The sequence below is a fragment of the Coenobita brevimanus genome, chromosome 78, assembly GCF_032717465.1.
Source record: "Coenobita brevimanus isolate Jiangsu-jjx chromosome 78, ASM3271746v2, whole genome shotgun sequence".
Classification (NCBI taxonomy): domain Eukaryota; kingdom Metazoa; phylum Arthropoda; class Malacostraca; order Decapoda; family Coenobitidae; genus Coenobita; species Coenobita brevimanus.
This window is the reverse complement of record NC_137031.1, coordinates 42112851-42131171: the sequence shown is the minus strand read 5'-3', so window position 1 is coordinate 42131171 and position 18321 is coordinate 42112851. Positions and strand designations below refer to the sequence as shown.

General features: G+C 41.7%; 1 protein-coding gene across 1 annotated transcript in view; it reads left to right on the top strand.

The window, feature by feature from the left end:
- Positions 1-18321, top strand: part of enc (R3H domain containing protein encore) — a 187570-nt gene that overhangs the window by 130046 nt on the left and 39203 nt on the right. The window contains exons 10-16 of the mRNA XM_080279461.1: positions 644-822; positions 2044-2192; positions 3717-3815; positions 4386-4524; positions 9043-9207; positions 12440-12582; positions 13755-13910. Coding sequence (XP_080135587.1) covers positions 644-822; positions 2044-2192; positions 3717-3815; positions 4386-4524; positions 9043-9207; positions 12440-12582; positions 13755-13910 — 1030 coding nt within the window. The remainder of the gene's footprint in view (positions 1-643; positions 823-2043; positions 2193-3716; positions 3816-4385; positions 4525-9042; positions 9208-12439; positions 12583-13754; positions 13911-18321) is intronic.

The following is an 18321-nucleotide window of genomic DNA, read 5'->3' as shown; positions in this document are numbered from 1 at the left end:
CATTGAATGGTAGACACCTGCCTTGGTTGCAGGCTGTTGAAATGACTTTTCTCTGTTGCTGGCATTGGGAGGATAGCAGGTGTAAGTATAGTAATAGTGAAACTTGTGGGAATGAGAGAGAGAGCTGTAGGAGTAAGATGTAGAATTACAGAGTGGATTGAAAGGAAAATATTGAGATGGTGTGGGTATTTACAAAGAATACACATAAATCAAATGCCAAAGAAAGTTTGTGAAAATAAGGATGAGGGTAGTGTTGCTGGTAGAGGGAGACCGTATGCGGTATGAAGGAGATTAGAGCAATATATTGGTGAAAGAGTAGGCAGAGGAAAAAGAGTGTCAGAAGGTGTGAGAGAGGTGTTTGAGAATAAGGTAGCCTGGAAACGTATCTGTCACAGCCATCCCTATTTGGGGGTTCCCAGGATGGAGCAAGACATCGGAAATGATGACGACGATGATGGTGATGATGATCATGATCATGATGTAAATTTATATATTTCATAAACTTATCCATTCCTATTTGTATGCTTTCCTGCTTTTTTTTTTTTTTCCTGACCTATTTATCAGTGAGGAATATGGTTAGCTTGATTGATGATGATGATACAGTAATGAAGATGCTATAATGCTGTATTGTTTTCCCCTCAAGACCTGGCCGACTGCCCAAGGTTGAATCATTTGAGAGCCGAGATACATTACACCCACGATCACTACGACCGCCTGTCATCAAGTCACACAGTTTTGGTGGCTACAGTGGTGGTGTGACAGTTCTCTCTCGTGGTGAATCTGTCTCCAGCAACATCTCCTCCACAAGACTCAGCCAACAGGGTCAGTTTAGTCGAATATATTTTCTATTCTGTTAATCCCTTCAATGCAGTGATATATGATAAGCAAAGCTGAAGGAGGAATGAGGAGAGGAATCCTAAGAATAAGTTGGAGCATTGAAATTTAGGAGGACTGTGCTAGAGGAAAATTTATGTAGAACAACCTGGAGACGTTTTTATTACTGCAACTATGAATGTACTCTGGGACTGGGTGTGATGCAGTGCTGTAGACAGTTTTTTTATGCAGTACCTGTGATAATCCTGTTGTTGCCCATAGGAGAGATATACAGTACAGTATATTCATCCATCCATCATCCAATCCTACGTTGCCCTATGAGGGGTGTAGGAGTCCGGGGCTAGGCAAGTTGGTCCTGACAGTTAATATGAGAGTGGCCAGCCTTACTCATCCCTGAGTGGCATAACATGAGCAATAAACCCCAACCACCCCTTGGATATAAACCTTCACCAGCTCAGTCTGACTAGAGCACTGTAATTACCCACTAAACTACCAGGCGACAGTAGTAAATGGTTTCCTGGTGTACAGGAAACCGTTTGGCTTGTCACTCGGTGTAGAGTCACCCGTAAGCAGAAGGATGAGGAAGGAATGAAGTAAAGAAAGACAGAAGAGGAAGGAAGTAAATAAGGAAGGAGGAGAGGAAAGGGCAGACACCCAAGAGCAGCACTACATCTAGTGAGTGGATGGTGAGCGAGTATAAAGTGTAATAAATTTTTAGTGCAGGGTACTTTGCATGGGAATTGATGATAGGTGACTGGCTTTTGATGTTTGCTAGCAAAGAGATATTGTCTTAAGAATAAGAATGAAATTTTCCTTTGTCACTGGAATTGCTTTAGGAATATTTAATATTTAGTATTCAGTACTTTAAAGTAAAAATACAGTATATTTTCAGTAACTGTAAGTTGAATTTTGAAACCAATAAATGTATGATTGGTCAGCAACTTTGTATCAGTATTATATGGTTTAGCAGTATTAATATACCCGTAGCATTCATTTGATTACTACTCTTGGTCCTAAGGAATTTTAGTAGTCTACACTGAGAACCCTTATAGAGAACATAGAACCAAAATGTGCGGACACTGCCCTACATATAGTACCCAAGTTTCAGTTGCCCTTGTTGGACATTAAATTTATAATGTAAGTTCATAGTTAAGTACTAGATAAAGAGCTTGCAGGTAGAAATGAGACTAATCAGAATGTCCTCACCAGACTCAACGTGCAGCCGAATCAGTGATCAGAGTCTCAGTTCTGGATACAAGTCTCTGCGGCAGGACACGTCATCCACCAATGTCTCCAACACCCTCTCCACCACACCCTCCCCCACCACCTCTCACCACCAGCACCCTACAGGGGGTCAGGTATGGTACTGCTTTATGTTTATATTCTTTGTTGCTGTGAAGATTAAGGACTAATCCTACATTCCTCATGGGGCAACGTAGGATGGGATGATGATGATGATTTTTTTGTTTTGTTTTTTATTTTATTTTTTTATTTTAATGTAGATACTCTATGTTTCTGTATCAGGTGAATCAAGGACGAGGGTCTTAGTGTTGTAGATATACATGTGTTCATTCAGTCTTCATTGGAGTTGCCCTTTCCAACTGAAGAGACAAATATACCATTCTGAGTTTACAATGAATTTGATTCATAGCTGTGCTGGCCATGCTGCTATGTGTGTGCTAGATTTTCTGGTACCTGTACATTTGTGGCCATTGAGCATGAATGAGTATTTGTGTTTCCAAGGCATGTGAATTATCATGGAATGGAGATCATATATTACAACATCCAGCAGTTGATTTTTTTTTTTTTTTTTTTTTTTTTTTTAATGACCATACTGAGGAAGAATTGTTTGAAGAGGATATATTCCAGCATGGCAGATTATTTGTTCAAATATACATTCTGAGATATATTTTTCAAGCTGTAGTAAAGGATCAGACTGACTCTGATGTTGTTATTAGGTGTGTCTCTCCCTGTGTGTATATAAAATGTCAGGTTGGTGGTACATAAACAGTTTCAAATAAATAATAACCATTTATTAAGATAATTGCATGTGTGAGTTGCTAAGTCCCGATTCTTCACAACACATCCCTACCACTTAATAATGTAAAATGGTAATATGAAAAATGGACCTATATTGATTTGCAACCTTATAGTGGAAGATGTAGTATGTGAAGGTTTCTTAACTGAGGAATGATTGTACAGTATTTCTCACTTTGTTTTTCCTATTTCCCTGCATTTCTCACATAAATGCATTACTCCCTTTCATAGTTAATCAACTAATGATGTGATAAGCCTCTCAGTACTGTAACACATTTTATACATCATTCTTGCTGTATCCAAGTACTTCTGCTCTGCTTAGGAGATGCTTTAGAAATAGAAAGGTTAGATATAGCCTTCATTATCCCCTTCACAGCTAGAAATCACCCCTAAGGTGAATAAAGTATGTTTGAGGGAGGAGTAATTAGCCAAAAAATAATATGTTACGGGATTAAACAGGTTAAGTAAACATTCCTTGTTTTAAGCCAGGATGTGTTTCAAAATATATTTACTGTACAGAACATCTTTGTAAGTCACACAAATTTTAAAAAGGAACTTTAATGCATATCATACGAGGAGTTAATCCCCTCAGTTCAATGATGTGTCTTTTAAGTAAAATTAGGTCAGTTCCAAATGAATTTTTTCAGCTTTGTGTGATTTCTCTTTTAATGAAGGATTATTGAAAGCTATGTCTAACCTCTATGAACAGTCTCCTGATCTGAATAAAATTGCATGGAAATGACAAAAATAAAATGAAATGTATATCATTAGGGTAAAGGTTTGAATAGCAAAAAAGAGTGTCAAAGTTGACGCACAGTAAGGACTTGTATTATTGTATGCTCCAGGTGGGAGTGTGGGGCAGTGAGGGTGAAAGCCAGCCAGTGATGTGGGCAGTGACAGACATGGAGGCAGTTCCCCCTGGTGCCATGCTAATCAACCCACAGGTCAGCCACCAGGATTTTCTGTGAATAAACGGTAGGGCTTGACTGTCATATGTCATGATCCAGGTTTTGCAGTCATCTTGTGCTACAGTAATACAGCCATCCATTCTTTACTTATCTGTGGCCTTTCATTATCATCCTCCCTTGGCAGTTCATGACACCCTGTTACATTATGTACAGGGCCAAGTCAGCAAACCCATTCAGGGCATGTACTATAAACAATCTGTCCTATTAATCACTTTTTCATGGGCAGTAGTAGTAGGATGACAATAAAAATGGTGGCCTGGTGGGTAGAGCATCCCAGCAGAGTGATGCCCTAGCCATGCACATATGTTCAGTAGCCAGGAGGTGACGAGTTTGTGTATCATGTAGTATTATCATCAGAAGTAGGCTGGCAGCTGGCTATATACTACATAGTTATTGTACTACAGGAGCTGAGCCTTAGGTTCCATCACCTCGAAATAGATAGTATGGATTGGCTACTGCTGTTTTTTTACTACCAGTATGAGATTCTCTCACCATATGCAGCTTTGCAAAATTTTGCTAAAATTCTCTCTCTCATGCCATCGACAGAGTGGGCAGCCATACATGAACTCTGATGGGTCTGTGTACCGCTTTGATCCCAACAATCCCCCTCAACTGAGCCCAAGCGTGCCTGCACCTCGGGAGAAAGAGAGCACCACAGACAAGGAGACTTGCAGCCAACCCTCAAGTAGGACTTGCATTTGTGTAATCTGAATCAGAAGTAATTTTCATCTGTTGTAGATTAGAATATTATTGTTTTCAGTATGATAAATTATAAAGCATGGCTTTGTACATGCAAGAGCAATATGTACTGAATAAAGGCTATTGTGATCATAATTTTTCATGGATCTTTTGAAGTATATGTTGCAGCATCAATAATATTCTCTAAAACAACTTTAAGTCCATCCATCCATCCATCATCCAATCTTACGTTGCCCCATGAAGAGCATAGGAGCCTGTGGCTTGGCAAGTTGGTCCCGACATTTAAGATGGGAGTGACCAGCCTTACTCATCCCTGAGTGGCACTGCATGAGCAGTAAACCCCAACCATCCCTTGGATATAAACCTTCACCGGCTCAATCCGATTGGAGCGCCGTAATTACTCACTAACCATCAGGCGCCAAAATTTAGTAATATGGTTACTACCCAGCTTAGTAAATGGTTTCCTGGTGTACAGTATACCATTTGGCTTGTCACGCAGTGCAGAGTAACCCACAGGCAGAAGGAAGAGGAAAGAATGAAGAAAGAAAGAAGAAGGAGTGTAAAGTCACCCATAGGCAGAATGATGAGGAAAGAATGAAGGAAAAAGACAGAAGAGGATAGAAGGAAAAAAGGATGGAGGAGGGGAAACAACTTTAAGAATTTTAAATACACTCAATCCTTAAGTAACACGTGGTTGAGTAACACGTTTTTGTTCTAACGCGGTCAGCATAATGAGACAAGTCATGTCAACACGCGGAAAAACTCTAGCTCACGCGGGAAGTCAGCTGGCCTGGGGACGAAATTTGAAAGCCGCGCGCTATGACGTCACCCTCTAATCTCTGGGTACATTTCCTGGGTGCATATTTCCATTCTGTATGGGTATTTATCTCAGTACCACAGCCAGCCACCTCAGCCAAACAGCCCTAGTGAGATGGGATAGGTTAGGGTAGGTTGCTGAAATTTTGCCTGGGAAGCACAGTGGGCATATTTTCGTGAAAAACCTATGGTTAGTTTTGAAACGAATGGGCAAGCGTTGTTCCTGGCTGAGGGTTCCTGGTGGTTTTTATGAATACGCATACAGAATGAAAATATGTTTTCTGGGCAAACTCAAGGCCGAACGGTTTGACGAAATTTATGGGTTTCGGCAATTTCAGGGGACAAAATGGAACGACAATGTATGCTAATCAGAAAAAAAAAAAAAAAAAACTTACGTTCTCGTAAGTTACAGTTCAGTTCCACATTCTTCGTTTGATTTCATGCTTCCCAACACATTTTGGACCAACTGGGCATATGGTTATCAGTCCTTTCTCATGCCTCATCTAGTACTTACCCACAATTATCATGGATTTTGCAGTTTTAAGGAACGAAATGGAACGAAAATGTTTGCTAATTAGAGGAAAAGTTACTCTTTCGTCCATGTGTTATCGTAGCGTTCAGTTCCACATTCTTCGTTCGATTTAATGCTTCCCAACACTTCCAACTAACTGAGCATACTGTTATCAATCCTTTCTCATGCTTCACCTAGTTCCACCCCACACTCATAATGGATTTCGCAGTTTTAGGGGACGAAATGGAACGAAAATGTTTGCTTAGAAAAAAATACTTTCGTCTATGTGTTCTTGTTAGTGTTCAGTTCCATATTTTTCATTCGGTTTCGTGCTTCCCAACACATTTAGGACAGACCGAGCATACGGCTATCAAGTACTTTCTCGCATCTCACAGACTCTACCTCACAGTCATATGGGTTTCGAGTTTTAGGAGACGAAACTGAACGAAAATGTTTGCTAATCACACACACACAAACACACACACACACACACACACACACACACAAAATACTTCTGCTCGTGTAAGTGAGCATTCAGTTTCACATTCTTCGTTCTTCTTCCTGATAGTCTTATGTTTGTCGGATTACTTCTGGGAGGTAAATAAACGTTTCATACTAAATCTCTTTCCTCCGTCGTTTTAAGTTGTATTCCGCTGTTAACTTGTTTGACACATCAGGGTTACGGCGAAATTAGGGCCTGTCCTAACCTAAGTGTTTAAACTTGACCTAACCTAGCTTAACTATACCTTATAATTTAACCTAACCTAACGTAGCATCCAGTTGGGAAGTTGGGAGACGAAAATCACCTTTGAGTACATCAAGACAATCATGTTATGGCTTAAGGAACGTGATGATAAAAAGTGGGAAATTTTTCAGCAGGAAAAGGTAATTTACCACCCTGAAAATAGTCAGAAAAATACAGAAAACAAACTGGAGGAATATGAATTGAATTGGTAAGGTTCTTCCACTGCTTTAAGCGTACAAATACCAAAATGGCAAAAGAAAAAAAGAAAAACCATAGCATAAAAGAAAGCACCATCATAACGATTTGGAAGGACAGGGAGAAGATAAAGATCGTGCGTTGGAAGTGATGCAATCCTGGCAGCTGTGAAGGTTTATATGTTGTCCTGAAACTGACTGAGAAGCTTATAGGGTGTTATGTGGAGCGTCAGAGAAAGCAAACTCTCACTTTTACCCCTTTTTACCATCTTACCCCACGTATTTACCTCCACCTATACGCACCATCAGGTAAAACACTGAAAGATATATAACTGTTGTAATTAAAAACATCAGTGGTATTAAAAATGGCATTAACACAAACAGAAGTTGGACTGGGTCAACACCACCTCCACTGAGTACCCTTTTGTTGATACGTAGCTCCACCCACGGTATTTTACTCCCGACCCCCAACCCAAAAGTTATTGTCAAAGTTTCGCCTTCTCGTATCATGTGGCCTTCGGGAGAGACGTTAGGCTGTATAGTTAGACTAAAATTTACGGGGCTGGCTGTTTTAGGGAACAAAATGGAGCGAAAATGTTTGCAAACCAGAAAAAAGGTACTCTTTCATCCATGTGTTCTCCTGAGTTAGCTTTCCGTTTCACATTCTTCGTTCGGTATCGCTCTTCGCAACACATTACTCTTCGTTCGGTATCGCTCTTCCCAACACATTTCGAACTGATTGAGCAGTTTAGCCATATGTTTACTTTATCAGAAATGCGTTGGGAAACACGATATCAAACGAAAAATGTGAAACTGAACGCTAACTCACGAGAACACACGGATTAAAGTAATTTTTTCTTGTTAGCAAAAATTTTCGTTCTATTTCGTACTCTAAAACTGTCAGACCCATAAATTTTTGTCTAACCATATGGCCTAAGGTCTCTCCTGAAAGCCACATGATATGAGAGAAGGCGAAACTTTGACAACAACATTGGGGTTGGGGGATGGGAGGAAAATACCAGGGAGCTACGTATCAACAGAAGGGTAACCATCCCAACTTTTATTTTTGTTAATGCTATTTTTAATACTATTGATGTTTTTAATTACAACAGTTATATCTCTTTCAATGTTTTACCTGATGGTGGGTGCAAGCGTGGGTAATTTACGTGGGGTTAGGTGGTAAGAAGGGGTAAAAGTGAGAGTTTTGGAAAGTTGCCAGAACACATTGTACCATTATACATGTAAACATATTGTCTGAGTGACGCGGATTTGGGTACCACGGTCCTTGTCCAGTCCCTATTGCCCGCGGTACTCAAGGATTGAGTGTACTCTGGATGTGTTCATATCTGTTTTATTAAAAGGTATACCAGTTGTGACATATTCGTTGCAAAGTACCTTGTGTGTGGGTTTGATACCTGTGACTCTTGCATATGCACATTTTGCAGTTGAGGAATATGCTGTATTACAATCATTTTGGTATATATGGAAGTAGAAGTAATGTAATGAATAGTATTATTTTTCATCCATGACTGAGTGTTTGTATAGCAAAAAGATCCATTCTTGTTGGCAAGGATGAGTTAATACTTCCATTGCACATGTTCTGCAGCCTTTGAAATGTTTCAGTAAATACTGTATTACCATTACTGGTAATTGTTCTTTCACAAACAATATTGATGCTGTACAGTAGTTTGCTTAAACCTTGCATCAGATGGTGGATCTGAATCATAAAAAAGGCCATCTTAATGTACATAATTTTTTTTTTTCCATTAATTCAGTATCTGCAGGTTTGATTTGGGCATCATCTTTTGCTCACTGTATCCTTGCAAATGCAGGAGGAGGACTGATAGTACTGTATAGGGTTATGCATTAAACAGTGCATTTTGAAGTACGCATAATAGAGCTATTTAGGTAATATTAGTATACAGTGCAAGTTCACGATGAGAGATGCTCCATATCGGAAATCCTATATCAGAAAGACCTCGTTATATGCTGCCATTTTATGTATTACAATAATAAGTCCACTGTGAAATATGCAAAAATTGTGTAATTAAAGTCCCACTGGTACCCATTAAGTTGATTTGCCTGTCTCTTACTACTTTCAGTACCCATTAGGAGAAAAGTTGTGATATTTTTTTATCGCATCACTAGCATGTAATGAGGATTTACTGTACACGACCTTAATTTATCTGATGAGCCCCATACGACTTGCCTACTGTTAATGACCTGCCTTTCTCCTAGTTGGGTCAAGCAGTGGGAGCCTGACCACCTGTGTAACCCAGTTACCTGCTGTATCCCCCACCTCCCCACACCATGAGCTGCCACCATCGACTTCCACTAGTCTCCGAAGCCCACCCACCAAGCAGCAGAGTTCCATCCATCAAACCTCACCGGAACCTCCCCAGGGTAAGATTCTAAATGCATATCATCATCATCATCATCATCGTCATCATCATCATCATCATCATCATCATCATCATCACCATCATCATCATCATCATCATCACCATCATCATCATCATCACCATCATCATCATCATCATCATCATCATCATCATCATCGTTATCATCGCAATCGCCATCACCATTTGCCATCGCCATCACCACCACCATCATTATCATCATCATCTTCATAACTTTCATCACTTCATCATCATCATCATCATCAATCATCACCATTGCCATTTTCATTGTCATCTTCATTGTCATATCATCATCATTATTGTCATCCTCATCCCCACCTCTTTTTTTTTTTCCACCCAAAGATGAGACGAGGTAGAGTCCAGAAAGTAAGGAAAGAGAAAGTACAGTGCAGTAGTGGATCTTATCAGCAGCATGGCCAGTGAAATGGACCACCCACTCATTCAGTCGCCACTCAAGCCCGCAACATTTTGATCTCACTTATCACGTACTTTTTTTATATGACCATAGTTTGATATGTTTTGCAGCCTATACAGGTGGTCCTTGGTAAATGTCAGGGAGGTGTTCCAAAATTAGCAATTTTTCCCATACATTTGGCATTCTGAATTTTGGGGAAGTAGCAAAGCAACATTATAGATATTAATGAAACTGTTAATTGGTGATATTTATGTATTTTACAGAAGAACCAACAACAAAAATTATCATACAAAAAGTTAAAATACTGTACATTACTCATCAGAAGTATTCAGCGTTGTCCACCGGGCGCTCAATACTTATGGCCCAAAAAGAATCACCCATTTTTGGGGGTAAGAATTGAGCCACAAGTTTGAGCTCCGAGCATGACGTCACGGTAGCCTGAGGCCTTCCGACACGCTGTTTGGTTCCCGCCTCAGTCGCCCACGGGCTGCCTGAGAGAGAGGAACTCCGCCGAGTGTCCCTCTCAAATTGCGCCATTTTTTACCGAGTGTCCCGCAGTGTTTTGGCCTTTAAAACTTTGTTATGGCACCTACCCGTGAACTATCGAGTGAAATCATATCCCAGATCATTGCTCTAAAGGAGGCAGGCCACCAGACAAAGGAAATTAGTGAATTGGTTGGTGTGGCACAATCGACAGTGCGTCGTTGGTGTGCGCGGTTTCGGGAGGAAAACAGTGGTGAAGTTCCCACAAAGAAACCGAGGTCTGGTAGGCCTAGGAAAACTTCCCCAAGGTCTGTTAATGTTTTAAAACGTGCAGTGGAGTTTAATTCTCGTGTGAGTGCAAGGAAAATTAAGGAGAGCAACCCAGAAGTGTTTGGTGAGGTGTCAGTGAGAACAGTGTCTCGTAGGGTGCATGAGCTTGGTTACACAAGTCACAGGCCTGTGAAAAAGCCTCTTCTCTCTAGCAGCCAGAGAATTCGTAGGCTTGCCTTTGCTAATAAATATCTAAACTGGGGTGAGGAGCAATGGTTGCCAGTGTTGTGGTCTGATGAGGCAGCATTTAGTGTTACCTGTAACAGAGGAGCACGCAAAGGTAGTGACTCACTTGACCCACGGTATGTAGAAAGCACAGTTAAACATCCTGATTCACTCATGGTATGGGGTTGTTTCTCAGGGAAGGGTTTGGGGAAGCTTGTTGTACTTCCCAAGAACCTCAGAGTGAATCAGGATGTTTACCTGGAGCTTCTGTGTGATCATTTACCAGACTCCTTCGAGCTAACAGGTGCACGAGTGTTTCAGCAGGACGGTGCACCTGCTCACAAGGCCAAATCGGTCACCAATTGGCTTCGTGACTGCGAGGTATCATTCATGACAGACTGGCCAGGAAATAGCCCAGACCTCAACCCGATTGAAAACCTCTGGTACCTCGTAAAGAAGAGTCTCCAAGGGAAGGACGTGGGTTCTCTGCCTAAGCTGGAAGCCGCCATTCATGACTCCTGGGACAAAATACCGCTCCAGCACCTCAGGAGCCTCGCCCTTTCACTTCCAAGACGTCTCAGGTCCGTGAAGAAACGTAAAGGCTACCCTATGAAGCACTAAAGGTAAATAAAATGCATTATTTATATGTTTTTTCAATGTTGAAAGGTTTGTTTCTCAGGAGGGACGCAGGGCGCTCCATACTTCTGACGAGCATTGTATAAATAAGACTTGCTGTATGTGCATGCCAGGTATTGAAAAATCTTAATGCATTGAGGTGGAAGAGATAACTTTCTCATGTTTTACTGTAAGGCTTTGTAATGAAGCACAGTGTAATAAATATAAAGGTTGGTGAATAGAATAAAGGTTGGTGAATAGAAAGAGACTGGAATTGGTGAGAAAGTTGGAAAAAGTGCAGAAGAAGTGGAAAATAGAGTGACACAAGGAGGGAAAGTAGCTGTTGCTATAAAGGCCTTGATTAAAAACAGAGGCTTGAGTGTTGCAGCTGCATGAGGCTTACATGAAGAAGTGTTAGTGCCAGCTTTAACATATGGGTGTGAGACTGTGGCTTGGCATGAAAATGAAAAGTCAAGAGTAAGAGCAGTGGAGATGGGATCATTGATAAATGTACGTGGAGTACAGAGAGTGGATCGGATTTGGAATAATGTGATTTGTGAAAGATGCGGAGTCTGTGGACACCAGAATTGAAGAGAGTGTACTGAGATGGTATGGTCATGTGGAGAGAATGGATGACAATAGAGTGGTGAACAAGCTATATCTGAGCAAATCCGAAGGAGGGAGGAGGTGAGGTAGGCCAAGGAGAAGGTGGAGAGATATGGTGGATGAGTGTGTGAGGAAGAGAGGTTTGGAAGTCAGTGAGGCTAGGAAACTGACAAGAGATCAATCTGGCTGGATGAATATTGTGAGGAGAAGTGCATGATCAGGGATTTGGCACCCCTTTTTAACGTGGCAGCGTCCGAATTGACTCTGTCGGATACATTTATGTGTAGCTACAAAATGTGGTGAATGTGTTTAGCATATCCGATAGAGCCAGGATTCCGGGGGCTTGAATGATGAGTGAATGGAAGCATGGCCCATTGGATTGGGCAAATTTGGGCTGTCTGAACATTGCTACTCCTCACCCTGCCCTAGGGTGGGAAAGGAGGTCCGGATGATGATGAAGGTGTAAATTATTTTACTAACCTTTTCACTGGTGGAAGTTTCCCTCCATTGAATACAAGTGGTTAGTGTTGGCAAAAAAGTAATTCCTAAGTATGCCTCAACCAGTGAAAGGTTGAATATTGTAACTTTTGTTCCTTTCCAGTGGTGGGTGGAGGAGTTTCAAGTGGAGAAGGACGGGAAGCAGAAGGTGGTAGTAGTGGTGGAACAGGAGAGGGAGTGGTGCAAGCCCCTCCACAAGTTATCTATCCTCATTACTACCCACTTGATCCTCGGTCGTATTCCCAGGTTGGTTTGAGTAGTGGATGGGGATAGTCAGTGTTTAGTAAATAAGGGCAGTACAGTTGGTCCTCATTACATGCCAGAGATGTTTTTTTCAAATTATCACAACTTTTTCCAAACATTTGATGCTGTAAATTGGGGGAACTGGCATATCAGCATCATAGGTGCCATTGAAAGAGTAAGTGGCAATTTGAGGAATTAGGAGTAATATAGAACATGTAAAAGGTGACAGCAAAAAGGGACACATGACAGAGACTTGGTGGCTGCGTGAGAGAAGCAGGTGATGGGTTGATAGAGGTAATAGGTGATAAGTTGATCTGGGCACTCCAGATAGCTCCATGGAGGATGGGTAAGAGGATTGTCTGTGTTATGGTAGCAAAAGGAGGAAGTTGGGCTGCTGCATCAAGTTCTAGATGTAATGATGAGGGAAAATTAGTGATGATTGGAGAGTTGCACTAGGTGTGAAGAAGATTGCTGTCAGGGATGGAGAGGGAGATTTTTTGAATAAAAATAGTGAATGGTTGGGAGGCAGGTAGGAGTAATAGTTGGAAGAATGAAGAGAGTTGGAAACTGTGACTTAGGTTCATTTTTTAAATACTGAAAATGGAGAAATGTGGATAAACCCTCAGTTTTTTATTCATTTATTATTATTATTATTATTATTATTATTATTATTATTATTATTACTGTATTATTATTATTATTATTTTATTTTTTAGATAGGTGGGGGCACTCACCATCCACGTACTCAGTGTAGTGCTGCTTTGGGTGACTGCCCTTTCCTCCCTTCCTTCCTTTCTCTTCTGCCCTTCTTTCCGTCATTCCTTCCTCCTCCTCCATGCCTACGGGTGACTTCACACTCCCTCTTTGTCTTTCTTTCCTTCCTTTTCCTTCTGCCTATGGGTGACTCCACACTGAGTGACAAGCCAAATGGTTCTTATACACCAAGAAACCATTTACTACGCTGGGTGGTAACCACGTAACCAGACAGAAGGAAGAGGAAAGAATGAAGGAAAGAAAAACAGAAGAAGAAGGATGGAAAGAAGGAAGGAAGAGTGGAAGCGGCAGGCACCCGAGAGCAGCACTACATCGAGTGAGCGGATGGTGAATGCTCCACTTAATTTCAATGATATGGTCATCAGTGAATGATATAATTTTGTTTTTAATCTGGTTCACAGGATGGCTCTGTTGGTGAAGTGACGGGACAGATACGAGGGTTGTGTATTGCTGGGCCAGGAGGTGGAGGTGAGGGTGGGGGGGGAGAGCTTGGAGTGCAGGTGTCTGCCCCACCTCCACCCCAGGGCTATGTCCTCCCCAGACAGCAGTACGCACAGGTCGGTCAATTATGCAGTGCATATCAGCATGCTTTACTGTTTTGGAACACCCTTATATTTTGGTGCTGAGTTGCTAAGCTGTTGAAATATTGGAAAACCAGTAATCAGATGAACTTTTAACCTATCAGCTGTGACAACACCCATTTCCAATTTATTTTGGCTACCTCCTGAATATTTAACCCTTAATCAGGACCGGACAAAGGACATGGTTATTGGAACGTGGAATGTAAGGGGAGCGAATGATGAGGTGAAAGAGAGAGAGATTGTCCAGGTGCTTGAGGGTGCGAAAGTGGATGTATGTGGAATAACTGAAACAAAATGGAGAGGAGAAAGTATGAGAGAATGGGAGTATGGATGGGGTATATGTGCAGGAGTAGGTGAGAATGAGAGGGCAAAAGAAGGAGTATGTATAGTTGTGAGTAAAAGATGGAAGAAGAGCATAAGACAGTATGGATCAGTTGGGTCAAGGATTGTGTGGGTAAAGTTGAAAGTTGGAATACAAATTTGGGCGATTGTGTGTGTGTATGCGCCAACTCAAGATCGTACTAGAAGAGTGAGAGAAGAGTTCTGGACAAATGTAGAAGTGTGCATGGAAACGTTTGGAAGGAATGAGAGAGTGTTTTTGATTGGTGATATGAATGGTAAAGTTGGGAATGTGAAGGTGGATGGAATAGTTGGTGAGTGGGGTGTGCCTGCTGAGATAGATGAGAATGGCAGTGCGTTAGTGGACATTTGTGCTGGGAGGGGGTTGGTGATAGCCAATACCCTCTTCAGGCATAAAATGATCCACAGGTATACATGGCGAGTGATGAGAAGGGTGGGTGGTGAACTGAATGAAAGGAAGGCAATGATTGATTATGTGTGTGTGGATGAAAGGATGTGAAGATGTGTAATGGATTCAAGAGCCTATAGAGGTTGGGGGAGTGGACTTTCTGACCACTACTTGGTGGTGGCCAGAATTAGGATTCGAGTAAGATGGAGGAATAGAAGAAGAGATAGACGAGAGGAAGGAGTAGTTGCAAGGAGAGTGGAAAGGTTACAAGAGGATGAGAAAAAGGCAGAGTATAAGAGAGAAGTGGAGGAACGATTGGGCAAATATGAATTGGAGCAGATGGGGGACTTGGAAGGTGTGTGTAGGATATTTACAGAAGAAATATGTGCAGCATGTGATGTGGTGTGTGGAAGGAAGAGAAGATGGAGGGGGGTGCAAGGAACAGCGTGGTGAACTGAAGAGGTGAGACAGGCTGTGGCACAAAAGAAGAAAGCATACAATGAATGGATGAGAAATAGGGGCGTGGAAGAAGTTGAGAGGCGGAAGAGAGAGTTATATGTAGAAAGAAATAGAGAGGTGAAAAGATCAGTAAGAGAGAGTAAGAAGAGAGTGGATGAGGAATTTGGAAGGAATTTGAGTGTAAAGTGGAGGGACTGTAAGAAAATGTTCTGGAAAGAGGTGAAAAGAGTAAGACAGGGTTGAAGTGAAGTTAGCAGGGGAGTGAAAGATAAAAATGGTAGATTACTAGTGAAGAAGGGAGAAAAAGTGAGCAGATGGAAAGAACACTTTAAGGAATTGTTGAACATAGAGGATGGAAGTAATGCGAATATAAGTGGCTGGGGAATGGCTGGGAGAAGGAGGGAGGTGAGAAGACAGGAAGAAGTCAGTAGGATAGAAGTTGTGGAAGCATTGAAGAAGGTTAAATCGGGGAAAGCCCCAGGAATTGATGGAGTGTGGTGAAATGCTGAAGCATGGAGGAGAGATAGTAGTAGAATGGATGTGGAAGATGTGTAGATTGGCCTGGGAGGAAGGTAGAGGCATGGAGGAGAGATAGTAGTAGAATGGATGTGGAAGATGTGTAGATTGGCCTGGGAGGAAGGTAGAGTCCCGGAGGATTGGAAGTCAGGTATAATTATTCCCTTGTACAAAGGAAAAGAGGAAAAAGAAGTGTGTGGTAATCATAGGGGCATTTGTCTTCTTAGTATAATAGGAAAAGTGTATGGTAGGATACATATTGACAGAGTTAGAGAAAGAACAGAAAAATTAGTTGGAGAAGAACAGGGAGGCTTTAGGAAGGGAAGAGGTTGTGTAGATCAGATATTCATTCTTAGATCTTTAGTGGAAAAGTTTCTAGAGAAGGGAAAGAAGTTGTATGCGGCTTTCATGGATTTGGAGAAAGCATATGACAGGGTGGATAGACAAGGATTGTGGAAAGTATTAAGAATATATGGAGTAGATGGGAAGTTGTTGAATGCTGTGAAGAGTATGTATGATGGTGCTAAGGCTGCAGTGCGTGTGGATGGTGAACTAAGTGAATTTTTCTCTTTGGAGGTTGGGTTGAAACAGGGATGTGTCATGTCTCCATGGTTGTTCAATCTGTTCATGGATGGGGTAATAAATGAAGTACAAGGTGGGGTAGTGGATGTTGGAGTGGCCCTGGTGAGAGAGGATAGTGTTTGGAAACTCCCTGTACTGTTGTTTGCAGATGATACTGTGTTGTTGAGTGAAGACGAAGGGTAGCTGCAAGGCTTGGTGGATGAATTTGGGAGAGTGTGTAAGAAATGGAATCTAAAGGTGAATGTAGGGAAGAGTAAAGTGATGGTCTTTGAGAGAGGTGAAGTTAGTGATTGTACAGTGAGGTTGGATGGTGAGGAATTGGAAAATGTGAGTACGTTTAAGTTCTTGGATAGTGTGATGAGTAAGGATGGAGGTTTGGAGGGTGAAGTACTTGAAAGGGTACAGCAGGGAAGAAAGGTTGCTGGTTCTTTGAAAGCAGTGATAAGAAACAGGGAAGTGAGCATGGAAGTGAAAAAGTTACTACAGTATCGTGATACCAACTCTAACGTATGGAAGTGAAGCGTGGACGTTGTTGGAAGGACACAAGTCAAGAGTGAGAGCAGTGGAAATGAGTTATTTAAGAGGAGCCTGTGGAGTCACATGGAGAGACTGGCTGACGAATGAGGATATAAAGGAACGTTGTGGCGTTGATGTGGATGTGATAGGAAGCGTTATGAGGAACACACTGAGGTGGTTTAGCCATGTGGAGAGGATGTAGGGTGAAAGACTGACGAAGAGAGTGTATGTGAGTGAGGTGGAGGGGGGAAGAGGGAGGGGGAGGCCGAGGATGAGATGGAGGGATGGGGTGGAGAGGTATATGAGAGAGGGGGGTGTGAGTTGGGAGCAGGGCAGTGAAATGGCGGGGGACAGGGCGACGTGGAGGCGATTTGTTTGTGGCCACCCCAAACGGAATTGAGGCGTCTGGCAATAGATAGATGGATAGATTTACATTTCTATTTACATTCTCTATTTTATTTACATTATTTACATTTCTATTTTATTTACACTATGTTATGCACTGTCACTTGCAGTAACTTATAAAACTATTTTCCACTGCTCAGTTTTATTTACATTCATTGCTTTCACTTGCTGTTTACACAGTATTTACACATTATTTACATTTCCACCTTCACTGTTTTTGAGTCACCAGAAAGATCGTAGTCACCGTCCATCATTATCATTGATAAATTAGCCAGTTCATGTTCCACAGCAGAGTCACTTAGCCCTTTACCCTTTCCCACATGAGGTTTAGTAGGGGTAGAAGTCACAGGGCCCTTTGCATGGGGCTAAAAGCGGCGGAATTGGACAGGTGCGAATCCGATGTGGTTTCACCATAAAAGACGACAGTAAACTGAATGTTGTGGCCTAGGGGCAGTGAAGGGTTGACAGTGACAGCATGGTGACAGCTGCTAATTTATATGCTATGAAATGATTGGCAGGAAATCTAGACAATACATAATAAATTATGTAGTTCCAGGTGAATGTAAATATCACTTAGGCTTCTCCCTTCCTTTCTTATATATATTTTTATTATGAGAACAGGTCATACGGCATATTTCAAGGGGAAATAAACAGGGAAAATTAGCAAATGAGTGCACGTGAGATGTTTGCCAGGTGATAATTACCCCATTCCAGATGCATGGCAGTATTAATTACCTTTTCTCTTTCATTTATATATTATTTTGTGTAAGAATAGGGCATAGGGCACATTTCAATGGATAAAATGAGTGGAAAAATCCGTCGAGGATTTGTGTTGCGCAGTGCAGCTGGTCAGGTGGGAGGAGAGGGTAATGGAAGGGAGGTACGGAGGGAGTCAAGGACAGGAGAAAAACGGCTAAATTGTCAACAGTGGATGGGAGTACAGATGACATTAGCAGAACTGAGTATAGCTGGACACTGGTAGTACTGATAGATGATACAAGCCACCACTTGAAAGCCCGGGCAAATTCAAAATAACAGAATCACAAAAGTGACGTTCCGCGGTACGATCCCTTGCTCCCGAGCGTCACGAAAGTGACGCCCCGCAGTTAAGGGGTTAATCAGTTATAATTTGCAGTGCAAAGGATTAAGTGCAACACAACA